The sequence below is a fragment of the Bufo gargarizans genome, chromosome 6, assembly GCF_014858855.1.
Source record: "Bufo gargarizans isolate SCDJY-AF-19 chromosome 6, ASM1485885v1, whole genome shotgun sequence".
Lineage (NCBI taxonomy): Eukaryota > Metazoa > Chordata > Amphibia > Anura > Bufonidae > Bufo > Bufo gargarizans.
The window spans coordinates 69,518,684-69,545,982 of NC_058085.1; the positions used below are offsets into that span (position 1 = coordinate 69,518,684).

At 44.2% G+C, this 27,299-nt stretch overlaps 1 protein-coding gene and 1 non-coding gene across 7 annotated transcripts in view; both read right to left on the bottom strand.

Annotated features, from left to right (window-relative positions):
- Window positions 1–1,994: 1,994 nt before the first annotated feature.
- Window positions 1,995–27,299, bottom strand: part of SEPTIN9 (septin 9) — a 225,516-nt gene continuing 200,211 nt past the window's right edge. For all 6 annotated transcript variants that reach the window (XM_044300148.1, XM_044300151.1, XM_044300153.1 and 3 more), the window contains 9 exons: window positions 26,761–26,958; window positions 22,780–22,908; window positions 22,481–22,562; window positions 20,560–20,697; window positions 13,627–13,744; window positions 12,065–12,160; window positions 9,733–9,829; window positions 6,674–6,725; window positions 1,995–3,478 (listed from right to left, as the gene is read on the bottom strand). In XM_044300148.1, coding sequence (XP_044156083.1) covers window positions 3,346–3,478; window positions 6,674–6,725; window positions 9,733–9,829; window positions 12,065–12,160; window positions 13,627–13,744; window positions 20,560–20,697; window positions 22,481–22,562; window positions 22,780–22,908; window positions 26,761–26,958 — 1,043 coding nt within the window. In that variant the 3' untranslated portion in view covers window positions 1,995–3,345. The remainder of the gene's footprint in view (window positions 3,479–6,673; window positions 6,726–9,732; window positions 9,830–12,064; window positions 12,161–13,626; window positions 13,745–20,559; window positions 20,698–22,480; window positions 22,563–22,779; window positions 22,909–26,760; window positions 26,959–27,299) is intronic.
- Window positions 9,093–9,198, bottom strand: LOC122942933. The gene has a single exon (XR_006390772.1). It is a non-coding gene; the product is annotated as a small nucleolar RNA SNORA64/SNORA10 family (small nucleolar RNA).

Below are 27,299 nucleotides of genomic sequence, written 5' to 3' on the forward strand. Positions count from 1 at the left end.
ATCAGTTGGAACAGAAACTTCGACTGTTACTTTTACACTAGCGTTTTAGTTTTCCGGTATTGAGATCCGTCATAGGGGCTCAAGACCGGAAAAAAACGCTTCAGTTTTGTCCCCCTACATTGTCAATGGGGACAAAACTGAACTGAACGCTCCAAAATGTATTCCATTCCGTTCCGTTTAGTTGCGTTCCCATACCGGAGAGCAAACCGCAACATGTTGTAGTTTGCTTTCCGTCCTGGGATGCGGAGCAAGACGGATTCGGCACGACCCCCAATGCAAGTCAATGGGGACAGATCTGTTTTTCTCGAACACAATCTGCCACAATAGAAAACGGATCTGTCCACCATTGACTTTCAATGGGGGTAATGCCGGATCAGTCTTGGGATATGTTAAAGATAATACAACCGGATCTGTTCATAACAGATACAGATGGTTGTATTATCAGTAACGGAAGCGTTTTTGCTGAATCCTGCCGGATCCAGTAAAAACGCTAGTGTGAAAGTAGCCTAACACGCAACGCCTCCCAGCAACCGTAAGTGAAAAATACATTGCATCCGCATGTCTTCCGTTTTTGACACAAGCCCCATTCATTTCTATTGTGAGTCAGTTCTGTGTGAAAAATGCACAATATAGAAGATGCTGCAATTTTTCCTGAATACAGAAATGATAAACTACGCTCATGTACACAGGCACACTGATATGAGTGGGTCCGGATGCTGTGCATTCACAACAGGACAGAAAACGTTCACACTTGCGTTGTTGTTTTCCGGTATTGAGTTCTCATGCATTCTGAATAGAAAGAGCTCCGTTCAGGATGCATCAGGATGTCTTCCGTTCCATTTTGCGACCGCTGCAAGCTGCGGTTTTGTGTCAGGTCAAAAAAACGGATCCAGCAAATGAAAACAATGTAAGTAAATCGTGATGGATCACCACAGTGAAAAACGGGCTTGTTACAACTGTTTTTAGAACCAAAGTCGATGGGGACATTCACATGGCATATTTTTTTTTAATGGTCAGCGAACAGCCGCTGTTAAAAATAAATAAATAAATAAATAAAAGTCAAAAATAGGAAACGTCCTATTTTTGCCCGTTTTCACAGCCAGATGGACTCCGCGGAAATCAATCGGCCATTTCTTAACAGCCATGTAGACAGGGATGCACTTAATGTCTGTTAAATCATATTATTTTTTATCTAGCATAATTAGTGCTGCTTTGGTTGGTGTGGGGGCTAATTAATAATGGGGCCATTATTGGGGGTCCTTTTATACTAGAGGAACACTATTGGAGGGGAGATTTTATATACAGGGTGGCACTGTAGGGGTAGGAATGCTTAACAAAAATAAACCAATGAAATTCATCAGTTTTTCATGGTTGTTTTAAACAGCCATAAAAAATAGATGCAAAATGGCCCTTAAAAAACGGACAAACGGACAGAAAATGGATGCACAGATGGATGCAGAATGGCCATAAAAAAAAACTGACTCTGATTTTAATGGCAGTTTTTTTCGTATGAATGTAGCCTCACACAGCAACAAATAAATGTGTGCGACTTCGTATACTGAAGTTACCTAGCTACTTTAGGCTTAGGACTACATGGCAAAATAGAGTCGCATAAAAGTTAACCAAAAAATGATTGCCGTTACCTTAAAGTCACATGACTAATTTAGGCTGCGGGTCACATGCGATTTATTAATTCCAGTGCCCATTAGGCTACAGTGACATGGCGACTTTGGCTGTGCAAAATCAAGCCACATAAAAGTTGCGCAAAAAAAAAGCCAGCCCCCTTCGCCCGCAGCACAGGTCTCATCTCGAGCACAGGCAGGAAGCGGACCTGCCGGACTAAACTGGCATTAGAATCGTACACAGGCCACCACACACCACACATCTGCATTTGTAACATTTATTTTAGGAAATACATTTTAAAACACATCTTTATTATTTATACAAAAAAAGACTAGTTTATCATAATGCATATAAATCAAATAAAAGGCCACTTTAGGAAATCTCGGATCTTTTTAGCCCTAAATAAAAATAAAAAAATATAACAAGCAAAAAACAAAAACAAAACAAAAAAAACAAAAAATAAAAACACGTTTAGTTTCCTCCTAACAAAGGACAATACAATAACATCACAGACAGGGTGGCATCTTTTCAAGTGCATTAAGCATCCTGCCTCTTCATACCTTAAATCCTTAGTATGTGAAATATATATCTTTCAGTTGATATAGTTTTTTTTTTTTTAATTTGCTAAAATATAGCAACTCAACGAGTATTTTTTTTATTTTATTTTATATTTTTTTGTTTAATCGAATGCAGCTTAGCAAGTAGAAGCTTTTTTCTTTTTTTTTTAAAGAAAGGGATAAACTGGAGATCATTACATTAAACGACAGTCCACAAATGGCAGAGGAGAGAAAAAGTTGAATACACAAAAAGACACCATTTATTTCCTCTCATTTGGAAGGGAGCGCATTAGTTTTCCACTCGGTGTATCCAATACTTCCACTAATAAAGTAGTGAAAATAGACCAGGGAGGGGATTATAATGTAAAAGAGATCACAGGGGCCACAAGTGAAATCAAAGAAATATAAGTTAAAACTGAAAAAAGGTGAGAAAGTGGAATGTAAGAAAAAGAAAAAAAGAAGCAAATGGCGATAAATAATTGAAGTGGAAAATTATGGTAGGGGGCAAATACCCCCACAGAAAAGAGCGTTACTAGGCGATTAATAACCTGGTAAGGAAAGAACTGCAAGGAACTGAGCAACACATAAAAAAACATCTAACAGGCTAAGGCTTTATACACCATTTAATGAACATTCTGGTTTCCATCTTTGTCCTCTACCCCCCGATTCATCCTTACAGGTGTAATAAATACTGTATCTAACCTATACTTCAGCAGTGGGATACAACACTTTCACATTCATGTCTAACCTTCGGCATGTAAGAATTTGGCAATTTATATGGAAGGTAACTGGGAAATACCTGGCACCTTCTCTTAGGTTACTCAGTCCCATTGTCGGAAAAGGCACCGCTATGGGTTCATTTCATACCCCATGCCACAGAGCAATGAATGGCTTGACAATCCCCACCCTGCGGCATCACTATTCCCCAGTCCCCCACCTTCTTTAACTGCATCAATACCCTCTCACATCTATGGCACATCCTTGCAGATCAAAGACCAGGCGGAAAGGGAAGGGGGGGGGGGGGTGTCTCTGAAAATTAATGGGCTAAGCTTTCCTGATCTTTCTTCCCAATATTTCTCCCGCTCAATGTCACGGGAGCAGAAGACACATGAAAGGAAAACTGAAAGACAGGATGGATCAATGGAGGGAGTGCTAGGCCTTGGAATTACATCTCGTTGGAGGAGTAGTCTTTTTCTGCTGTGCCGTTGGAGAGGATGTTTCCTTCTTGGAGTCGCTTGACACGGTATCCCTCAAAGTGAATATTGCTGGTTATGTCTTTGATATTCTGCATGTGCGTCCTGCAAGGAATCAGATACAGTGCTATTACTTAATGCAACTACTATAAGCAATGAGATACTGCGTGTATTCTTCAGTCCATCAATGGTGGGGGAAGCAAATGGCTCACAGCTATAGCGGGTTAATGAGCAGTGCAGGCAAATGGCATTAGTGACATCATCATAGGAAGGGAGGAAGGAAGCCGTGGGTGTAAATGAGCTCTATGCGGGGCAGGACTATTGTTACTAGTGAATTAAGAAGGTGTGATTCGGGGTGGTTGGTCTAATAAAGATATAGAAGGAAGCAGCAATTCAACTGCAATATCCAGCACTTCTCCATGCTGAAATTATGTCACAGGAAACAAGATGGGGAAACTGATTAAGAGACGGAATGACCACATTGTTACACATAGACAGCTACAACTATAAAGAAGCATGGATGATTAATATAAGGGAGCAAAAACGGGGAAGACCAGCGCTCAACAGGCATGAAGACTGAATGATTTGTGGTAATCAATATAATGCCAGGGTATAGGCCTGTGCTGCCCAGAAACTTTCTGCCTCCTTTAGGCCTGTGCTACCCCGACACTTGCTGGCCTCCTTTAGGCCTGTTCTATCGTGAAACTTGCTGCCTCCTTTAGGCCTGTGCTACCCCGACACTTGCTGCCCTCCTTTAGGCCTATTCTACCCCGACACTTGCTGCCCTCCTTTAGGCCTATTCTACCCTGACACTTGCTGCCCTCCTTTAGGCCTATTCTACCCGACACTTGCTGCCCTCCTTTAGGCCTATTCTACCCCGACACTTGCTGCCCTCCTTTAGGCCTATTCTACCCTGACACTTGCTGCCCTCCTTTAGGCCTATTCTACCCTGACACTTGCTGCCCTCCTTTAGGCCTATTCTACCCTGACACTTGCTGCCCTCCTTTAGGCCTATTCTACCCTGACACTTGCTGCCCTCCTTTAGGCCTATTCTACCCTGACACTTGCTGCCCTCCTTTAGGCCTATTCTACCCTATTCTACCCTGACACTTGCTGCCCTCCTTTAGGCCTATTCTACCCTGACACTTGCTGCCCTCCTTTAGGCCTATTCTACCCTGACACTTGCTGCCCTCCTTTAGGCCTATTCTACCCTGACACTTGCTGCCCTCCTTTAGGCCTATTCTACCCTGACACTTGCTGCCCTCCTTTAGGCCTATTCTACCCTGACACTTGCTGCCCTCCTTTAGGCCTATTCTACCCTGACACTTGCTGCCCTCCTTTAGGCCTATTCTACCCTGACACTTGCTGCCCTCCTTTAGGCCTATTCTACCCTGACACTTGCTGCCCTCCTTTAGGCCTATTCTACCCTGACACTTGCTGCCCTCCTTTAGGCCTATTCTACCCTGACACTTGCTGCCCTCCTTTAGGCCTGTTCTACCCTGAAACTTGGTGCCTTCTTTAGGCCTGTGCTTGCATTTAGACTAGCGCTTGATGCGCTGAAGTTATGTAGAGGCCTGAGCCTCTTCATAACTTCGGCAGATCCATCGCCACATATAGTGGTTATTAAGACAGGCGTCTAAAACGCTGGTCTTAATAAATGACCCCCAAAGTACACACAGGTATGTTTGGAATGCGCTTGCAATTTTCTGTGGGACACTGCTGTTAGTTATATTGATGAAAATTTTTAGGGTCCATTCACACGTCCGTAGAATGTGTCCGCACCCGTTCTGCAATCATCTGGAACGGGTGCGGACCCATTTATTCTCTATAGGGCAGGAATGGATGCGGACAGCACACAGTGTGCTGTCCGCATCTGCATTTCCAGAGCGCGGCTCTGGAAAAAAATAGAACATGTTCTATTCTTGTTCGCAATTGCGAACAAGAATAGGCAGTTCTAGGGGGGTGCCGGCCGGGTGTATTGCAGATCCGCAATACACTACGGATGTGTGAATGGACCCTAAACCTGTGTCTATTAGGCCTGGGCTACCTTGCTGCCTCCTTAAAAGGGGTATTCCGGTTATAACAAGTTGTCCCCCATCCACAGGATAGGAGATAACTATCAAGTCGACTTTTTTATTTTTGTCCAATTGACACAAAGTACATGGCTGGTTACTTGTATCAGAGCCCTGTGCCTGTTGCACATGGTCAGGACATGTTTTTGGCCTCTTGACTTACAATCATAATCACATGAGCCGAGCATCTGGTATGTAAACTGGATTCTTTCCATTTAATGACAGCAAGCAGAGATTTTGAAGCACTAACTGAGCAGCTACTAGACACCTCTGACATCAGTGATCTCCGAGGACACAAACTGGTTGGGGTAATAGAATTAATCTACGTTCCCACTGACAGCTTGCTTTGACCGAGGGCTGGAAGCCCTTAAATCATAGGAGACCCCACACTGCATACCCAGAACAGCATGTGCAGTACCCCAGCCCTGGAGGTATCTATAATTGCTATGTTATTTATGTTGTCTTAGTACACCAGCAATGATAAAGTATGGTTGGCATCAGGAAATGGGACTAACCATCCCATTCCGCTCCTTCTTGGTAGCAGTGGGCTGGTTCAATTTCCTGCCAAGATAGGGCAGAGGTAACTAGGCTAGTGAAGAGTGAGGAAGATCAAACATGTGTTCCTCCCACAAAGTTCTTTAGGACCACAGAATCAACTGAATGGAGGAACACTGCTCGAGGAAAACTTAAGGTCCAAGACTGTGGATACTCTTCAGAGCTATGGCGCTACAGTACAGCGGGGTGACCAGCAATTATTGCTTCACAGACCCTGCTGCAGGCGAGGGATAACAAGTCAAGACACCCATCACCATAGCCTAGCAAAGGCAAGCCCAAAAGCCTGTGTTTATCAAGTTGAACACGTACAGCCACAGGTGCCAATTTATAGTGATAGCAAAGGAAAATGACGAGAGAGAGAGCACTACCCTAGAGTGCTACTGGATAGTGACACCTTGTACAGACGATCGCTGGATGTACTGTAACTCGCCCTTTGCATTCAGTAAAGAAAAATGTTGTTCATCTAAGTCTGCCTGATTCCTTCACTCCACCTTTTACCTGCACTGAACCCCAAGGAGCAACAGCCTGAGGGGGTACACAGTGACAACATCTCATAAGGGCCACTACCACTCCCATCCTCTGAACCCGCTCCTCAGGGGCTCACTGCAGATGAAACGTGGTCAAAGTGTTCATCCTAGAAACAAATCTAACCATGGTTCTCGGAAACACTCACCTGATCAGAAGATCTCTCAGGCAGGCAAATTCACAATGAGCTATGTTTTCAACTAGAAGGATAAAAAAAAAAAAAATAATAATAATTAGTCACTATGAGCAGGTGCAGCATATAAGGTAATGGAGTAAACTTCCAAAAATCTGGCATCATTGGGACAACGTTTGACAATAAAACCCTGCTGACAGGGTGGAATGCTGGATTATTAACATTCAAGAATGACTGGGCTGCAAATTAAAATTTTATGTCAGCAGATTTTTCTTTGTAATCCATTTTTAATATATGATGAAAAAGAAAATGTATGGCTGTGACCACCAGGTGGCAGCGATGAACCACACGGAAATTAAAACCAAAGAAAGTCATAAAACCTATGAAAGCCTGCAGCATGGGGGATTCTTAACCAACAAAAACATGTGGTGAGAGGCTACCACAGCACAAAACTGCGAGGTGTTCAGGAAAAAAATTAAAACTATACAGACTCCGGTCCTAATGCATTACATATAGGACTATCCAGAGTTAAAACATCCTCAGTTTCGGACACGCAGCTTGTCTGAGGCCAAAGAACAACGTGAGCCTGTAGGGTGGAAAGAGGGGGTGGTGGGAGGAGAGGGGTGCGTAAGTAACCTCGATCTGAATAGAAAAGTACAGACGTGGCAGGAGATGTGAGCCACAGATCATGTGTTAGGCTGGTTACATAGAAAAGCACAATGCCGACACCATAAGACCTGCAGTATTATAAAGGTATGGGGGCAGAGACACAATCAGGACACATGAAACTCGTACATGCCCGCATGGTATTACATTCATGGGTGTCTGATCGGACTCTGCAGCTTTCCTCCATAAGATGGTACTACTGTTCCAGCAAAAAAACAAAAACACAATTCTCAGAATTTGTAATAATTTGAACGGTTTTTCAAGATCTCTGCTTGCTGCCATTCAAAAGGTACCGTCTCAGGCCTGGTCATTACACAGGTGCACCGCTCTGTACATTCATCAGTACAGGTGCTAAATAATTAAGATCCTTCCTTACTCAGTGGCTGCAAGCAGAGCTACTGAAAGCTTCAAAGAAGTGTTACAGAATGCAAATGAGAAAATCATCTAAAAATTTTCATTATACCAAAAATAACCTTTATTTGGAAGGGGGGGGGGGGGGGGCCTGGGTGCTCCTTACCAGGAAAGCACAATGCCTTCCGTATAGACCCAGTTTTAATAACAGAGTTTGAGTATAGGTAGAAAATATGCAGCATGAATGGGTTCATAAAAATGGAGACGACCTGGATCGGCGTGAAGTTATGTCTCCACATTACACCTGTCATTAGGACAGCAACACGCCATCTATCTTGCCATGTCCCAACACTGTGGCCTAGGGAACAGCAGCCTGCCGGATCTCTCTGTATCCGGCATTGCCGGAAGCTACGTAGATGCCGTCCGGCCACATTAACTATATGGGGACCGGCGTAGATCCAGCCGCAACCTGGCAAATATGCCGGGAATCGGCCGGACAAATACCACCGATCGGATCTGGCTAACGCTAGTATGAAACTAGCCACAAATCCATTATATGAAAAGGTCTTTAGTGTGCACATTCACCCTTAGAGGGGTTTTCCAAGACCCTAAATGTATCACGTGGGATAGTCTGGGCTGGAAATTGGGCTGGCATGGAGCACCGGAGTGGCGGCGCTGGAATAGAGGGGGAGCGGACAAGTGAGTCTGCTTTGTAAGCTTATAACAATCCATTTGGTTGTCAACATTTTTGGGAATCTTAGAATATCCCTTTAAACAACATCACTGCACAGTTTTTAAAGGGGTGTCCTTTTTTTCATCTTAATGATCTATGATCACTCGAACAGGAAGGAGCCGTCCCCACTGAAGTGAACGGGTCGGCGTAGTTGTAATGACACCTGCTCACCGCTGAAGATGTGATGGTGAGCAGGTAAACAGTGAAGGGACGGCAGTGCTCGTAGAAGTGCTGTAGTCTTTTCAAACAGCTGATCGGTGGGAGTGCTGGGGGTCGGACTACCGCTGATCTGATATGGATGACTTATCCTGAGGATAAGTCATCAATATAATAAAAGCATATACTGGTTATAAAGCAGACATGACAGGGAGCGCCTTCTGTTCCTCAGCACACGTCTTCTTTATTTCATGCTTCTCAAATGAATGCCTTACTATGTGTATGAGGAGAAACTAGAAGGTTTGAAGCAAAGTCCTAGAATTTCCATGACGTTCATACAAAGACAAAAGTCACACGCCCTTAGGTTGACCATACACATTAGATGCATGTTGATCGAACCCCAAATCCTAGTCAGGACCAGCAGACCACCTAATGTGTGCGGTGCCCTTCTAACTCTCCCCTGACGCCAGATGTTGGGTAATAAGGATCGACAAGTGGATTTCAACATGCCCAATCCTTTCAAATTTTAGAGATTGCTGCCACCAGACATTTTCTGGTGGCAACCTTTCTCCCCCTCTACCATTTCAGAATACATGCATGCTCAGCCAAGCGTATATAGGACAGTTGAGAGAGAGCTGCTGGTTGAACAATCTACAACGTATGGCCGGCTGTAGTTGTCTAAAGTCATTCCCCTCTCCGGCTTAAAGGCAACTGCCTGGAAAAGGAGCCCCCCCCCCCCCTCCCCCCACTGTTTTGCAGGGATTCAATTAATACAAGTTATAATGAATCTTTTCTCCGCTAACCTATATATCCATCTGCTCTGCTCCTCCTGCTCTACATGATACCCTCCGATCAGGCTGCATGTTCCACATAACAGGCTTCCATTAACCCACAAAAAGACTCTTCTTGCCTCTCCTCTGGTTCAAAAACATTGGGGGTATAGCACCCAAGATAACTACATTTGGGGGAGCGAGAGATCAATACTAATCCTAAAAAAAAACACCCAAATGATTTGTTTTGACTGAGAGTTTGTATAATTAAATGGATATCACCCCCAAATAACGCCCCTGAGGAACGATACAGGAGAAAGGGAACCTCTTAGCAAAGATATAGTAAAAATGTCTAACAGACAGCACCACGGCATTAGACCCTTTTCATTCTTCCTCACCTTCAATGGTCCCCCACTTTGTTTTTCGGCCCAGTATCCTCCTGCCATTGATCTGGTATTCTTGGTCACTGCCTACCACGGCAAATGGAATCATTTCCTAAAAAAAAAAAATATATATTGAAATTTTTGGGGGTAAAGTGATAAAATAAGAGCGCGTTCACATGACTATTAAGTTATGTGGAAGAATCCAGGGTGGAATCTGTGCTAGAAACCTATCCACATTTGGTTAGCCACTGCAGAAACAGCACCAAGTGACATTTGACGTTTGTGCGGATTTTGCCGTGGAACACTTCCATGTGAGCACGCCCTAACTGCATGCCTCCTAAATTTAGGAAGGGAGTGTGTCATGAAGCACTAGTTCACCTTTCTATGGTGATTCACTGGGGCACTAACATAAGCCTTGTATTAAAGGGGTTGTCTTGTCTAGGAGCAGAACGACCCAATGCTCTTATTATGGGCCTCATTAATAATTTAAAAAAAAACAAAAAAAAAACAAACACTTGTTCGTGGGGCTGCCGTGCAAGCGCCTCTGTCCTGTTCCCAGCTGCTTCTGGTGCCCCGCAGGGCCAAGAAGCGTCTTGGACATGGTGATCACACCTGCTTGAATAACATGTCACTGTTGTGACTTGTTGTTCAAGCAGATGTGACCGCTGAGACCTGGACTGGTCATAGGGGTCATGGGACCAAGCAGCTGCCCGGTCCTACTGATGTCACGGGGGTGAGAACCAGCACCCTTACATCGAAGCAGAACTGACTTTCATAAAAAGTACCATCACAAGCCCTTACCTGTGCCTGTGCCGCGAGCCGGTCTGAAATCAAATCCGGTCACCGGGAGCAGGCAGTTCCGAGAACAGCCCAATGAAGGTCCCCGGCGGCTGTTCTCACAACTGCCTGCTCCTGGTGACCGCATTTGATTTCAGACCGGCTCGCGGCACAGGCACAGGTAAGGGCTTACCTGTGCATCGCCGGACTTGTGAGTCAAGATGGCAGCCCGCATGTGTTCGTGGGCGAACACTGCGAATTGGCCATCACTGCTAATAAACAAGGACTCTGGGGAGGTAAGGTTTCATAGTACTCAATCAAAAATACTTATTTTTTACTCTATAGGAAAAGGTTCTTTAGGCTTCTTTCACACAAGCGTGATGGATCAAGTCCGGATGCATTTAGGGAAACTCGCACCATTTTGCAAGCAAGTTAAGTCACTTCTGTCTGTAATTGCGTTCAGTTTTCTCTGCACTGGTACAGTGCGTTTTAATGCGTTTTTCACGCGCTTGATAAAAAAAAGGAAGGTTTACAAACAACATCTCCTAGCAACCATCAGTGAAAAACACATTGCATCTGGACTTGCTTCCGGGTGCAATGCGTTTTTCACTAAAGCCCCATTCACTTCTATAGGGCCAGGGCTGCATGAAAAGCGCATAATATAGAAAATGCTGCGTTTTTCGCGCAACGCAGAACTGATGCTTGAAAAATGAATGGGTCAGGATTCAGTGTGGGGTGGGAAAACTCGCTCGTGTGAAAGGGGCCTTACAATTACAGCAGTCATACTAGGGCAGTGGTGGCGAACCTATGGCATGGGTGCGAGAGGCGGCACTCAGAGCCCTCTCTGTGGGCACCCGCGCCCTGGAAACATCTAAGGCCGTACCAATATGCCTTAGACCTTTCCCGCCATTCATCAGCGGAGGGCGTACTATGAACGGCACAGGCAGTGCATTGAATGTAGGCAGGATATTATAGCTAATTGATAAAGTACATGAAAGATATACTATAATGGTATTCAGGTTAAAGAGGACCTTTCATTACAATCAAAAATCTAAACTAAGCATACAGACATGGAGAGCGGCGCCCAGGGATCTCCCTGCACTACTTATACCTGGGCACCGCTCCGTTATCTTTATATTTTTGGCTCAACTGGGTGGAGCCTGCTGGCGTCTCCTTCTCCCAGGCTGTAGTGCTGGCCAATCGCAGCGCTCAGCTCATAGCCTGATAGTTTTTTTTCTCCCAGGCTATGAGCCGAGTGCTGCGATTGTGTTACAGTTTGGGCACTCTGTCTGTAAAAGGTTCGCCATCACTGTACTAGGGAATCACTTACTAGGACAGTGAGTTTTTGGAGCATTGGAGGATACTGAAACACAAAAATATACTCCATGCAGATGTTCCCCTTGGTCAGATATGAACCCAAGACCCCGATGCTAAACCCCTGAGCCACTGGGTGCCCAGGGTTACAGTATTTTGTCTCACAAAGTTCCACTTCCAACCTGAGTGACCACGAGAAATTATGCATCACCATGACGTGCCCATTCTATTACCCAGGCCACTGGACGTAACTTACTCTGATCTTCTCGTTCACCAGTCTGTCTTCTGCATCCTCATCAAACTCCTTCTGTGGATAAATATCTATCCCATTGTTCTGGAGATCAGCACGGATCTACGGGTCAAGAAGAGAAGTGATTTGAGGGGTGGGAAGGGGGAATGCTTGTCCTGAATTGTACAGAATTTTAGCTTACTGCACACAGAGGTGACAGAAACGACGAAAGGTGCCCATTCACATAACGTTAAAGTCGGCCAAACCCACTGATTTCACACGACTTATGGCGACTGCTGTCTTTCAACATGCCTGATCCCTTTTCCTGGTAGCCCCGTCTATATTCGATTTTTGGCTAGGCTCACTTAATTTGGTCGGTTAGGCTTGCTAGCTTATAGAGGTAGCCCTGGACTAGAAAAACATGGCTGCTTTGTTCCACAAAAAAATAATAAAAAAAATCCACACCTGCTCATGGGTTGTGTCTTCAATGGAGTCGGGAACTTGCAATACCAAGCGCAACCTACAGACAGGCGGGGCACTGTTTTTGTAATCTTGTACAACCCCTTTAATTTCCTGCTCAAATAAACATTTTGCAGCTTTTTTGTTCAGGCCAAAACTGGAATTGGATCTAAAAAACTATTAAAAGTAGAAATCTTTCACTTCTACCATTCAGGCTCCATTCCTGCTTTTGGATAACGTGTGATGAAATGGATAGGAATGGACGTGACAAAGCTGGCAGCGAACAGGTCGCCATCTCTTCATGGACAATGAAAATGGAAGAGCAGTCTCTACCTAAAAAAAATGAATGCCCTTAAAGGGGCGGACTAAGAAAAAACGGATTCACTTTGTCCACGGTATGTGTCTGGTATTACAGCTTAGCCTCCTTCACTTGCATGGAGATAAATTGCAATACCAGACACAGCCCATGGACACAAGTGGCGCTGTTCCTGGTCTTTCTTCAAAAGCATTTGTAGAAATGTACGCAATTGAATTTTTATAAGGGCTCATGTACACGACTGTATTTATTTTGTGGTCCGCAAAAAATACGGATGACGTCCGTGTGTATTCCGTATTTTGTGGAATGGAACAGATGGCCCCTAATAGAACAGTCTTATCCTTGTCTGTATTGTGGACGATAATAGGACATGTTCTATTTTTTTTCAGAACAGATATACGGACATATGGAAATGGAATGCATTTATATATATATATTTTTTTTTAAATGAACGGTCCGCAAAAAAACGGACATGGAAAGAAAATACGTTTGTGTGCATGAGCACTAACACAGACAATTAAGAGAGTTTCGAATAGTTTAATACAAATGGCCTATTCTCAGGATATCCGATCGGTACCGCTGCTGATCAGCTGTTTGAAGAGGGCGCGGTGCTCCGGGGAGCACTGCAGCCTCTTCCTAGGCCAGTGGCGTTGCGTTCATTGGTCACATGGCCTATGTGCAGCTTAGCGCTATTCAAGAGCAGGGACTGCAATATCAGGCACAGCCACTAAACAATGTATGGAGCTGTGCTTGGTAACATGCACCTTTTCTTTCTCCGTCAGCAACCATCACCCCATCAAGGACAGAAACTTACTCTCTGCTTGAAATAATCCCTCTCTTCTAGGGTTAAGGTGTCCGCTTTGGCAATGACTGGCACGATATTGACCACCTTACTCAGGCGTCTCATGAACTCGATGTCCAAAGGCCGGAGTCTGTGAAAGGAGAGTTGAATCGAGATTAATAAAGCTCCTCTCTGGAGTCTTCTGGAGAGAAAACCTATCCGCGATGCTCTATAAAACTAGTTTCTTCCTAAATTCCCCCTTAGGGGTTGATTCATCTAACTGACAATGAGCCAAATGTTAACTCTTGTTGTAGCAGAACCATTGAGCCAAATACCGTGGTTTTACATCTCGGGGAAGATCAAGACATAACGACAATGATATTGGGTTATACAATTTATATACAGTGAAAAGAAGCCAAACTGCATGGCACAAGATGGCTTCAGAAACCACGTCCTATTTAACTCATCATATGCTGGTTGGATAAAAGCTAGACAGTGTCAAATTAGTGAACTCCCCAAGTACCTCATGGTCAGCCAGACACAAGGACCCCTAGAGGGTGGAGAACTTTGCGCATACGCCCCAATTAGTTTAAATTTGGTGCACAGAGAATGGACACACGCAGTATGCCCTGGACGGCAGAGTCCTGGTGCCATGTGGCCAAAAAATGTGCCGGTGTTCCTGTTTATTTGGGTTTTCAGCTGTGTCTAGGCCACCCGATGCACGTGTATCCTCATCAAGAAAGGACATGTCCGCATGGATGCTGCTGGGAACCATTTTAAAGGGGTTTTCCAAGATTTTTCCGACACCTGGGACCTCTGCTGATCAGCTGTTTGCGAAAGCACGGGAGCTCGCAGTAGCACTGTGGCCTTCTCTCAGTTCATCAAGCACAGTGTCGTACATAGTATAGCACTGTGACCAACGTATAGTGACGTGACCTGGTCTAGGAAGAGGCTACAGCGGTCCGGCCTCTTCTAACAACTGATAGGCAGGGGTCCCGGGTGTTGGACCCAAGCCGATCTGATATTGATGACAGGTTATCAATATACTTTCGGTTAACCCGTTTAAGTGTCCACTGGAGGTTTAACGCCATTCTATGGGGCTAAACCACGAGCAGGTCCACCACATACAAATGGAAAAACCGCTGCAGAAACCACCAGCCCGACATCAGTTTTAGGTGTATATTCTAATGCAGTTTTGTGAGCCAAAGGCCGTTCTTTATATTTCCCATTTCTTTTAACTTAACTCTTGGTTTTAGCAAAAAAATTTAATCAAAACCCGCACCAAAAACTGCATGTGTGATTCAAACTTGGGAAAACAGTCACAGAGAAAACTAGTCTCCTCTGTGCTGACTGTCCAGTGAGTGAAATGATAAGAACCAACTAATCCCACCATTTTCAAGATCTTTACATCCAGAGGCGGAACCACCCAAAGAGAGCTAACGCTTCTCACAGCCGAGAGGTTACCACCATTACATCCAGTCCATTGTGAGCTAAATACATCAGCAGTTCCGACAATTTTTTGTGATTAATTTTGGGTGAATAAGAGAGAGAGAGACCGAGAGAGAGAGAGAGATTGTCTGCGGAATACTGCAATTCAGGCAACACCCCTGTGAGTTTCTAAGAAAGATATTTAAATGAGCTTTTCTAAGCCTATCTGATGCCAGCAGATGTAAGATGTGCTAATTTTAATATATTTTTTCCCAGAAACCCACAGGAGCATTGACTGACTTACAATACTCCTCAAGCATATTCAGCGCCCTCCATAAAGAGAAACAGCACCCCAACCAAGGCCTCTCAGGCAACCAGATCACACATTGCTAAAGGGTGGTTACCCAGAAAGAGCTGGATTCCTGGTAGGGGTAATCCTATGCTTTTGGAAAGGAGAATAGATTGTATGTCTCTTTTCCAGAGAAGCATTATGTGGGGACACAAGCACAGCAAAAGATTAAAAAATAAAATCTTATTATGAAAAAGCACTGATTGAACAGTTTGAGGCTGCCGCCAGGGGAAAGTCTTATGATTAAAAAGCACTCATTGAACATCTCTAGTTCGTAGTGATTTTCTGGATTTAAAAATGAGCAATCCCATTCACTGACTGCAATCACTTGACACTATAAAGCTTAAAGGGGTTCTTCAGTTTGTTTAAACTGATGATCTATCCTCTAGATCAGGGATGTCAAACTCGTGGCCCTCCAGCTGTTGCAAAACTACAACTCCCATCATGCCTGGGCATACTACAGCTATCAGGGAATGATGGGAGTTGTAGTTTTGCAACATCTGGAGGGCCATGAGTTTGACATCCATGCTCTAGATAGATTATCAGCATCTGATCGGCAGGGGTCCAACACCCAGGACCCCCGCCGATCAGCTGTTTGAGAAGGCAGCGGCGCCAAGGCCTCCTCACTGTTTACCGCAGGCCCAGTGATGTCACAACTAGTATCAACTGGCCTGGGCGGGGCTAAGCTCCATTCAAGTCAACAGAGCTTAGCCGCGCCCAGGCCAGTTGATACTAGTCGGGACGTCACTGGGCCAGCGGTAAACAGTGAGAAGGCCGCGGCGCTACTGCAAGCGCCGCTGCCTTCTCAAACAACTGAGCGGTGGGGGTTCCCGCGTGTCGGACCCCCGCCGATCAGATGCTGATGATCCATCAAGAGGATAAACAAACTGCAGAACCCCTTTAATTATTGCAAAATAAAAACCTTCTTAACCTTAAACATAGTCTAGTTTGGTAATTAAAGTGCAACAGTAGTTTAAAAAACCTTTTTGACATGTCAGTGATCGGTGGAGATGCCCAGTGACCGCTAAAATGAAACAAAAAGGAAGCAGAAAGGAAGCGCTGTCCCTCTTCAGTGGCAGCTGACAGGGAATACGCTTTTTAGTGAGCCTGTCATCAGCTATGAGGAGTGACTGTATGCTGCTGAGAGCTTCTGTCCCCTTGTTTTAGTGATTGGCGGGGGTCTCGGCCCCCAGACCTCCCTGACCAAAACATTCACAATGACATATCAGAAGTATTTTTTTCAAACAGTTCAGCATTATTGCCACAGCAATTATTTTTTCTTTTTGCTTTTCTCATCTATAGATTTTTTTAAAGCCATGACAATTTTTCATTTTTCAGTGATATCAAGGTCAGATTTTTTTTCAGTTTTCTTCTTTTGCACACAAAACACTTAAAGGGCCTCTGTTAAATCTGCAGATTTGTACCAATGACACTGGATGTCCTGTACCATGTACGATTGGCAGCTGAAAGCATCTGTGTTGGTCTCATGTTCATATGTGCCCGCATTGCTGAGAAAAATGATGTTGTAATATATGCAAATGAGCCTCTAGGAGCAATGGGGGCGTTGCCATTACACCTAGAGGCTCAGCTCTCTCAGCAACTGCCACGCTCTCTGCACTTTGGCAAGGCCAGCCAGTGAAAACATCTTCATGCCTGACCCTGTCAGTCAAAGTGGAGAGGGGGGCGGCAGTTGCAGAGAGCCAGGTGTAACGGCAACGCCTCCATTGCTCCTAGAGGCTCATTTGCATATGCTAAAACATCATTTTTCTCAGCAGTGTGGGCACATATGAACATGGGACCAACACGGATGCCTTCAGCTGCCAAGTGTACATGTAACAGGTCAGCCAGTGTCATAGGTACAAAGCTGTACAAAGATGCATTTAAACGCCATAACATTTTTAATTTATGGAATGGAATTTTTGCAGGATGATTTTTCATTGGGATACATACGTTTTAATCTCTTTTTTATGGGAAGCAGGATGAACAAAAAAAAAAAAAAAAAAGCTATTCTGGCATTATGGCTTCATGTTTTACTTAAAGCATTCACCGCATGGGATAAATATCATGACCGCTTTATAGCTCGGGTTGTTAGAGACACGAGGATACCTCCGTGACAGGTAAGAGTCTCTAGAGGACAGATTCCATTTAAATGTCGCATTAGCCAGCTCTATAGAGCTGCAGTATGAATGCTATTCAAAGGGAATGGTGGAGGGAAGAACACATGGTAGAGGCGGACACATTAGCAGAATGCCAGCTATGTAGAATGGAAATATGTGGCAGGCTCGACACACAGCCCACAAATCACAATATGTCCAATGTAATCCCGCAGACAGCAATGCACAGTTTATGTGATGACAAAACGCGTCCTAATCTACAACAACCAGAAAATCACAGGAATCTATAAAAAGGTCAGATAGAGAGCTGTACCAGGTGCCCCCCATAGAACGCAGCATTGCTGACGGTTTCCGCGGTTTCCATGTACTGCAGTAATTCCTATCTGGGTGGGACCAATGGCAGGGTTCATGAATAACTCGCTGCGGCTACAGATCAGACTAACATAGGCAGAGGGGGAGAGAGGGAAAAGGGAATGTAATCGCTATTCGGGGTATGTGGAGGGCTCAGTGACAGCCCCTTAGGGCTTTAGAAACCCAATATCTGTTAGGCCAAAGGATCTCAGAAGTAAAGTGTTATTTTTTTAACACTTTTCTGAAAGTTTCTCATGCAGCTTAAAAATTCAGGCCTGTCCTACAAAATGTCACTAAAGCCTAACCCATCTACAGTATGGATGTATTAATCACGTATAAAATGTATGTCCACATATCCTACTCTGCTAATCTACACTATGCTACAATATAATCTACATCTACAGCTTTATTACTACATAGCAGCCTATGCAATCCAGAGCTGCATTCACAAATCTGCTTTCTGCAGGGGCTAACAGCTGATATGAGCTCCACTAATGCAGAGTAGTTTTCCCTACAAAATATTCAGTAAAAACAACATTTCTCTTTGGAGATTTCAGCTCTGCAGTTGAAGTATTGTTAGCGCAGCTCTGGACAGTACCATCTTCATATGTGCCTGCTGAGAAAAATTAAGCTTTATTATATATAAATGAGCCTCTAGGAGCAACGGGGGCGTTCCCATTACACCTAGAGGCTCTGCTCTTTCTGCGGCACGCTTTCCACTGTGATTGACTTTAGGAGAAGTCAGGGCCAGGCATAACCACGTTGCAGAGACAGCAGAGTCTCTAAGAGTAACGGCAACGCCCCCATTGCTCCTAGCTCAGTTGCATATATTGAAACATAATTTTTCTCAGCAATGCGGGCACATATGGTACATATCTGATGACAGATGCCCGCTTGTCTTCTACAATCCTCAGGTTTTCATGGACTCTGCAGACTGTTCTTTCTACTTTTAAATGCACTCCATCAGAGAGCTGCTCTGACGGTTCAGTCTGTAGCCCTAACCTCTAATTTCCTGACAGCTTCTAAACACTTTTTTAAGCAGAACTATGTTCAAGCCGAGAACAAAGCTACAGATAAAGTCATCATAGCAGCTCTGACACATTTCAGCAAGAATCAAGCAGAACAGTCTGCAGACTCTGAAAACCAATAGGCTGCAAAGGAACAATGGTTGGAAAAATTTTAAGAAAGACAAAATGGTAAAAATATTTTTAGCCCCAAATAAGCTCAAAACAAAATTTATAAAAAATAAAAAAAAAGGCCTCCAAAGGGTGCTCATAGCCTCCTCCTGCATATGATTCCCTTTAAACTTTTGTACTTTTTGACTCCAGCATTAAAGGGCTTCTGTCAGCCCACTAAACCCTTTTTTTTTTTTCCCGTTAATATTAATCCCTACACTGCAAACTCCCTGTACATATGCTAAATATTAATTTTCGTTCAGTAGATATTGTTAAAAATCAAGTTTTATAATATGTAAGTTACCTTGCTACCAGCAAGTAGGGCGGCTACTTGCTGGTAGCAGCCGCATCCTCCTCTCATCATGACGCCCCCTCCGCTGTGTGATTGACAGGGCCAGGGAAGGGAATCGTTCTCTGCTGGCCCTGTTCGAATTCAAAATATCGCGCCTGCGCCGTACCTTTCTTTAATCTGTGCAGGCGCACTGAGAGGCGGCCGCTCTGTCGGCCGCTCCATCCTCAATGCGCCTGCGCCGGGTGTAGATGTGACGTCATCGGCGCAGGCGCATTGAGGATGGAGCGGCCGACAGAGCGGCCGCCTCTCAGTGCGCCTGCGCCGATGACGTCACATCCACACCCGTCAATCAAACGGCGGAGGGGGCGTCATGATGAGAGGAGGATGCGGCTGCTACCAGCAAGTAGCCGCCCTACTTGCTGGTAGCAAGGTAATTTACATATTATACAACTTGATTTTTAACAATATCTACTGAACGAAAATTAATATTTAGCATTAGTACAGGGAGCTTGCAGTGTAGGGATTAATATTAACGGAAAAAAAAAAAAAGGGTTTAGTGGGCTGACAGAAGCCCTTTTATATATATATATATATATATATTTTTAAAGGGGTTGTCCAACAAAAACATATTCTACAGTTTTCAAACCAGCACCTGGATCTGAATGCTTTTGTAATTGCATATATATATATATATTTTTTTTATAGGTACTGAGTTATTCAATAAAGTGTGTCTTTATAGACCCTCTGCTGTTTTTTTTTCTTATTTCTTTGTCAGGCTCACTGAGATGGTCGCACATGCTCAGTTTCATCCTTCAACTGCCTCCTGAGCTGTGATAGGGAGACCATGGACACACCCCCTGAGCTGTGATAGGGAGAGCAGAGACACGCCCGCTTATCTGCAGCAGAAAAGACACTCCCCTTGAGCTGTCAGCTTGATATAAATCTAGCAGAGCAATGAATGGGGAGATCTCTGGATCCATGTGAGGTACAGGGCTGGTTCTAGCTTTGTTAGAAAGAGGTTGCCATGTTCTATATGATCTGATTATCATTTTTTACATTAGTTTCGGGATGACCTCATCAATACTCCTTTTGATTATGATCATCAGCTTATATTCTACTGCGGAGGGTCAGTTGATATTGATATATATCTTTCATTGTGATATGTACTAGGGAAGGAAATTACCTAGTCACTGACAATAAATAACGATACCTAGCAAACTTTTTCTCAGCTTAGAACTGAAAGCATCAGCCACTTACGAGTGTCCTGTGGCTGGGATGAAGTATATACAGCAATGGACCCGGGAGTCAGGAATCCGCTTCTTGCGATTGATGTTAAGCTCCTCCTGTAGATACTTCTCGTACTGGTCATTGATGAACTTCATAATGGGCAGCCAGCTAATAAGATAATTAAGGGAACAATATAATTATCATGCAGATTGCACACAGAATATATCACTTCAATGACCTCTAGTGTTTTTACTTAGAAGGTAGGCAGGAAAACCTGATCGGCAACTACCTGCCAGGTCAAGTCCCCTGCTATGTAAACTCACGTCATGGAAGACCAACTTGACTGTCAAAACTTGTCAAAAAATGAAACTAAAATTCCTTATTTCAAGATGTAAAGCAGAGTTCCAACTTTCGTGCCTCTTAAAGAATAAGATACATTGCATAACTATCAATTTCCTATTATAGAATTACAAAAAAAAACGAATAAAAAAGGCATAAATACAGGGATACATATAGACAAAAAGGGACCATACTTTGTGCTCTATACCTTGTAAGCACTCAGGATTTTTTTTCCTTACAAGTCCCCCCATGTGTGACATCGATAACGGTTAGGGTAGTACATTAAACGACCTCTCGGCCTCTTTATTCTGCATAAAATTATTCTCAGAGCTGCAGGATCATCCAACCAGCCGTCTGACCACTGGACTGATACAGCGCCTCCTGTGTCAGCTACCTATGCAAGTCTATTACAGCCTTGATGGGAGTCTCATAAGCATTATCTGTGACCTGTGCAGAAGATATTGTGCAGGGAGGGGGAGTAGATAAGTTGGGACGGTCGCCTACTGTAAATGATGGATTCTGTGTTATCTATATAAAGATGTTATTTTTCATTGTTATCTTGCCTGTCACCATGAAGAGATGACCTCTGAGAATTGCTCTCTGCAGAGCAGGAAGTAGCACATACAGTATTATTAGGCTTAGCGCCCAGTATGAAAACTGCCGGATGTTAGGTTTTTTCTTAAAATCGATAGTGACATGTACATATAAAAAACTAAAATTCAAAAAAAATATATGTTTTAACATAAATCTTTACTTAAAGAGTAAGTCAATATCTGTGGACACATTCCCTTTAAATGGGTATCCCAATTCCATATTGCTAGAATCTGGCAATATGAAATCCTGAGCCCAATGCACTCAATGGAGTTGTACTGCAGTTCCTGGGCACAGCAGGTGGCAGGGGCATCGATTAACAGGGTGCAGCGCTGTACATTCTCAGCATTAGAGGGGTCCAGGAGATCAGATTCACGGCGACCATAGCGATATGCCGTTACTTTAGTGGGAATACCCCTTTAAGCATCGATGGCGCAAGAGGATATGGCATAAATGCCTGACTGGTGCAAGGCCAGAGATGAAAATAGGGATAACCCTGGTACTGTTCCCGAGTTAAAGCCTGTATCATAGACTATTCAATTGTTCGGTTCTGAGATCACCCAGAATCCTCTGCTGGCTCAAGATTTGTACTCTGAGAAGTCTTCACTTTTCCGTGACTCACGGTTCTAAGATACAGAGAAGACTGCATTACAGGAACTAAGAGGATGTGTCTGTCAAGCAACTAGCAGAATGCTATAAGCCACAATCACCATAAGGCTTCTTTCACAATGGTGTTAGGACTGTTCGGCAGGCCGTATTAATGTTTCCGCATATGTGCTGCCGGAAGTCTGCCCTGGCCCCATTCACTATGATGGGGATGGGTGGGAGATGTGGCTGCAGCAAGGCAAACATGCTGAGAAACGGCCGGACAAAAAAAAAACGCAGCCTGCCGGACAATCCTAACGTCAGTGTGAAAGAAGCCTAAGATACAGCAAAGTGCAGGCAACTTTATCCAACTTTTTATGAACTATTCTTTACCCACTGATGGCATTTACAACAAAAGGAACATTCATTGCATTACCAGTTCTCGTTATTTATGTGGTCTCCAAATCCGGGAGTGTCAATAACTGTCAGTTTCATCCGCACTCCTTTCTCTTCAACGTCTGGAAGAAAATCCCAGGATACAAGTTTAGGATCAGTAAATCGTTGGAGAAAAGGCTGTGCAGGAATGAGGACGATGATGATGTCTCAGAGGAACTGACTAGCCCAATCTTAGCCCAGATCATGACTACATACATGTTATATAAAATCGGTAAAAGATAAAACGCTATTCCATACTACATTATGCTTTCCGCACCATCAATCCCACCTAAATCTTACCGTGAGTGATAGTTTTAATTTCTATAGTTTTGGGGATTCGTTCCTCAGCTGCAGGTTGCACAGATTTCCTGCTGACCTTGGATTTGAAGAGGGTGTTTATTAATGTGGATTTTCCAAGACCACTCTGACCTAATAAAAAAAATTACAATTTTTAAAAAAAAATGTCATTAGTAATATTCAAGCACACTAAAAAAAGGCATCTTCACCTTTCTGCGTGTTTTAGTAGAAGCAAACTACACACCTGCAAAAGGTATGACATTTGTGGGAACTATTTTCATCCCCACTTAAAGGGGTTGTCCCACAAAAAATATTCTACAGTTTTCAAACCAGCACCTGGATCTGAATACTTTTGCATACAATTAAAAATCTAGCATAGCCACTGAGATATTCAGTATAATATATCTGTATAGCGCCACCTGCTGTTTGTTTTTAGACTTATTTATTTGTCATGCTCACTAAGAAAGGCAGCACATGCTCAGATTAATCCTTCAGCTGCCCCCTGAGCTGTGATAGGAAGAACATGGACACGCCTCCTGAGCTGTGATAGGGAGAGCCGAGACACGCCTCCTGAGCTGTGATAGGGAGAGCCGAGACACGCCTCCTGAGCTGCAGTAGAAAAGACACTCCCCTTGAGCTGTCAGCTTGATATAAATCTAGCAGAGCAATGAATGGGGAGATCTCTGGATCCATGTGAGGTACAGGGCTGGTTCTAGCTTTGGTAGAAAGATATTGTCATCTAGTATATGATTTTTTACATCAATCATGGGATAACCCCTTTGAGGGTTTAAAGGGTCACAGCTCTTTCAAGCAATTTCATTAAAATCTAAATCGCTTAATTTAAAAAAAATCTGCCTGCATCCACCTGAAAAAATATAAATAAAAAAGCTATAAAAAAAGTCAGGGCCACTAGGGGTCTCACTTCCACCTAATTTGCAGTCCACTATCTATTGTCAGGCAAGATCCGTCCCTAGTAACAGAGACACAGAAGACAGTTCACAGGATAATGGGGGCGTGAGTCCTAAAGCTGAATGAGGCCGCTCTCTCCCCCTCTCTCCAAGCAGGAAGTTCCAGCATTATTCAAAAACTAACCTGCTGCTGACTGAATGTAACTAAATCAACAAAGCGCTATATCTTTGACATTCAAGAACTTTCTCAGTTCTAGTCATTGCCTCACATATTAAGCAAGTGTAGGAAATAATCTGCAATATGCTTACAATTCCCTAGAGCTGCATTAAAGAAAAGTAATAAATGGCGGTGCTTCCAAAACACACACAAAAAAACATGTTAGCAACTCTGAATGTAAACTGCAGCCAACGTTTGTTAATTAGGTTTGTTTTATTTATGGACATAGTATTTTTCGATTAAGTTGTGGTGACTATTTTGGCTTTTGTCCGTTCTTTTGCAGATGTCAGATTGGTCATCGTATTCGCTTCTGAGGAAACTGGCAGCCAAAAGCGATGCCAATGTGCAAGTAGGCGTGTTTTCAAAACTGACTGTAAATGGCTTTGTGGTTTTCTGATAAACTTTCATAACCTTCTGCCCATTAATGTCTAAGTTTTAACAATGTAATGTAATAACCAATATGGCTGCCCTTCCTGTTGCCACTTTCCACAACTGAAGAAAAAATAATGAAGAGATTTTCATTACTCACTAATGTAGGGACACACCCTAATGAGAGGGGAATGGTAACGCCAAGATGTTAATTCATTCATATATTTCCAGGAGGACTAACAAAGCAATAGATCAATGCAAATTTTCTATGACAGGCTAAGGCTAGTTTCACACTAGCGTTCGTCGGTCCGCTCGTGAGCTCCGTTTGATGGAGCTTACGAGCGGACCCGAACACCTCCGTCCAGCCCTGATGCAGTCTGAATGGAGCGGATCCGCTCAGACTGCATCAGTCTGGCGGCGTTCAGCCTCCGCTCCGCTCACCTCCGCACGGCCAGGCGGACAGCTGAACGCTGCAAGCAGCGTTCAGCTGTCCGCCTGGCCGTGCGGAGGCGAGCGGATCCGTTCAGACTTACAATGTAAGTCAATGGGAACGGATCCGCTTGAAGATTACACCATATGGCTCAATCTTCAAGCGGATCCGTCCCCCATTGACTTTACATTGAAAGTCTGAACGGATCCGCTCAGGCATCTTGCGCACTTAGAAAATTTTCTAAGTTATTAATGCAGACGGATCCGTACTGAACGGAGCCTCCGTCTGCATTAATATGATCGGATTCTTTCAGAACGGATCCGATCAAGCGCTAGTGTGAAAGTAGCCTAAAACATGCATGTCAGGAAGGGTCTGGTTTCAGCAAATAAAAGAGAATGGGGTTGGAGAGAAGGGTACAGAAAGGGGACAAGTAGCGGCTATAAATCAGTATATATAGTCAGAAGAAGTCCTCTTTTTTTTGTTAAAGGGAACCTGTCAGCAGAACTGCCCCATTGAGCTTATCACGTGCACACTGATAACGCTGCCATGGTTCCTAAGCTGGTTTTCTTGAAGTTCATTATCAGTGTATGCGAGTTGGAAAAAAAAAAACTAATTAAAAAAAATGTACGCGACTTCATGAATATTGTCTTAGTGGGGTCACTGGGGTGTGTCCATCGCTGAGCTGAGTCACTGAGTACTGCCAGGAGTGCCGCCCACCTCACTGCTATAGCCCGCCCATTCTATACTGCACCTCAGAGGCTGGTTAGAAGCAGTCCTTCCGGGGCCAGGATCCAGGCATGCGCAGTGAGCGCCTGAAGCTGAAGTGTACACACCTTGGGATCCAGGCATGCGCAGGGAGGCATCAAGGCATGCGCAGTGATGACCTGTTGCCGAAGTGTACACATCTTGGGATCCAGGCATTCGCAGGGAGGCATCAGCCAAGGTGTATACAACTTGGGATACAAGCATGCGCAGGTAGGCATCCAGACATGCGCAGTGAGCGCTTGAAGCCGAGGTGTATACAACTTGGGATGCAAGCACGCGCTGTGAGTGCCTGAAGCTAAAGTGTACACAGATTGGGATCCAGGCATGCGCAGGGAGGCATCAAGGCATGCGCAGTGATGACCTGAAGCCGAAGTGTACACATCTTGGGATCCAGGCATTTGCAGGGAGGCATCAGCCGAAGTGTATACAACTTGGGATACAAGCAAGCGCAGGGAAGCATTAAGGCATGCACAGTGAGTTTATACACTTCGGCTTCAAACACTTACTGCACATGCCTGGATCCCACCATGGAAGGAGTGCTTCTGGCCAGGCGCCGATGTGTAAAAGAGGAGGGCTACAGCACTGAGTTGGGCGGGACTACTAGCAGTATTCAGTGACTCAGCTCAGCGATGGACACGCCCCAGCGACTCCACTAAGACAATATTCATAAATTCGGGTACATTAAAAAAAAAATATAATAATTGCACACACACGAGTTATGAACTTCAAGAAAACAAGCTTAGGAACCATGGCAGCGTGAACAGTGTGCCCGTGATTAGCTCAATAGGGCCGTTCTGGTGACAGGTTCCCGTTGAAGAACAGTCCGATAAAAATAATAGTTGATCATAAGAGTATACCGGCAAACCAACTGCAATCTGTGGCAGAACCGGGCAGAAAGTAATCAATTTCCCTACAGCGCCACCACTGGCAAAATGCTGCAGCCTATTAAAATTAATTGACCTTATAATGGACGGCTGGGTCCTCCACCACTGATATTTTTGTAGCGTTCTTGACTTCGGCTAACTGATGGATTGATCCGAAAATGTTTTTGTCCAATCAGAATCAAAAAGACACTTTAGTGCCCAGGGTCAGCATCATACAAAATGTGACCGATGTGCACAACTGAAGTATGGGACTCAAAATGGGAAATGAGGCTCAAATTAGTAATAAAATGCTGATTTGTAAATGTGCGAGGGCAGCATAATTCAGCCATGTTATGCAGTTTGGCATTGAACCAGGGGTGGAGAACAGGCATTGGGGAACAAGGTGACTAACCAGCATTTCTAGGTACATACCGACCACCATGATGTTCAGCTCAAAACCTTGCTTCATGGCCTTTTTTCTCATCTGTTCCAAAATGGCATCTATTCCCACGTATCCAAAATCTGCAGCTGGCTTTTCGCCCACTCCCCTGGTAGGAAGGGGCTGCTTCACCCCCACATCCCTGATCATATCGGTCATGGTGACGGCGTACGGTTGGGTGTCCTCAATAACTGCAGAATAAAGAAAAAGAATATATGAATGTTAAATGTAGAAGCTGTGGGTATTTCTCAATGACATCTCTGCCAGTTCCTTATCACTAGCACATTAGTCTCCTGCTGCCCAATGTTTAGGTAACCAAGGGAGGTGGATGAAGGTTATAATGTGCACAAACAGTGTGGTGGCAATACAAAGGATAGAACACACATCCTGGCACATTACACCTGGGCTGGAGAAATCTGAGAAGATCCCCTTGCTAGATTGCTTTTGGTACAGTCAGCCTCCATACCTTTCCTGTCCTAATTGTCAGAGTATTGCAGGATCTAGAAGAGGATAGGCTTTCGGAAATAAGATG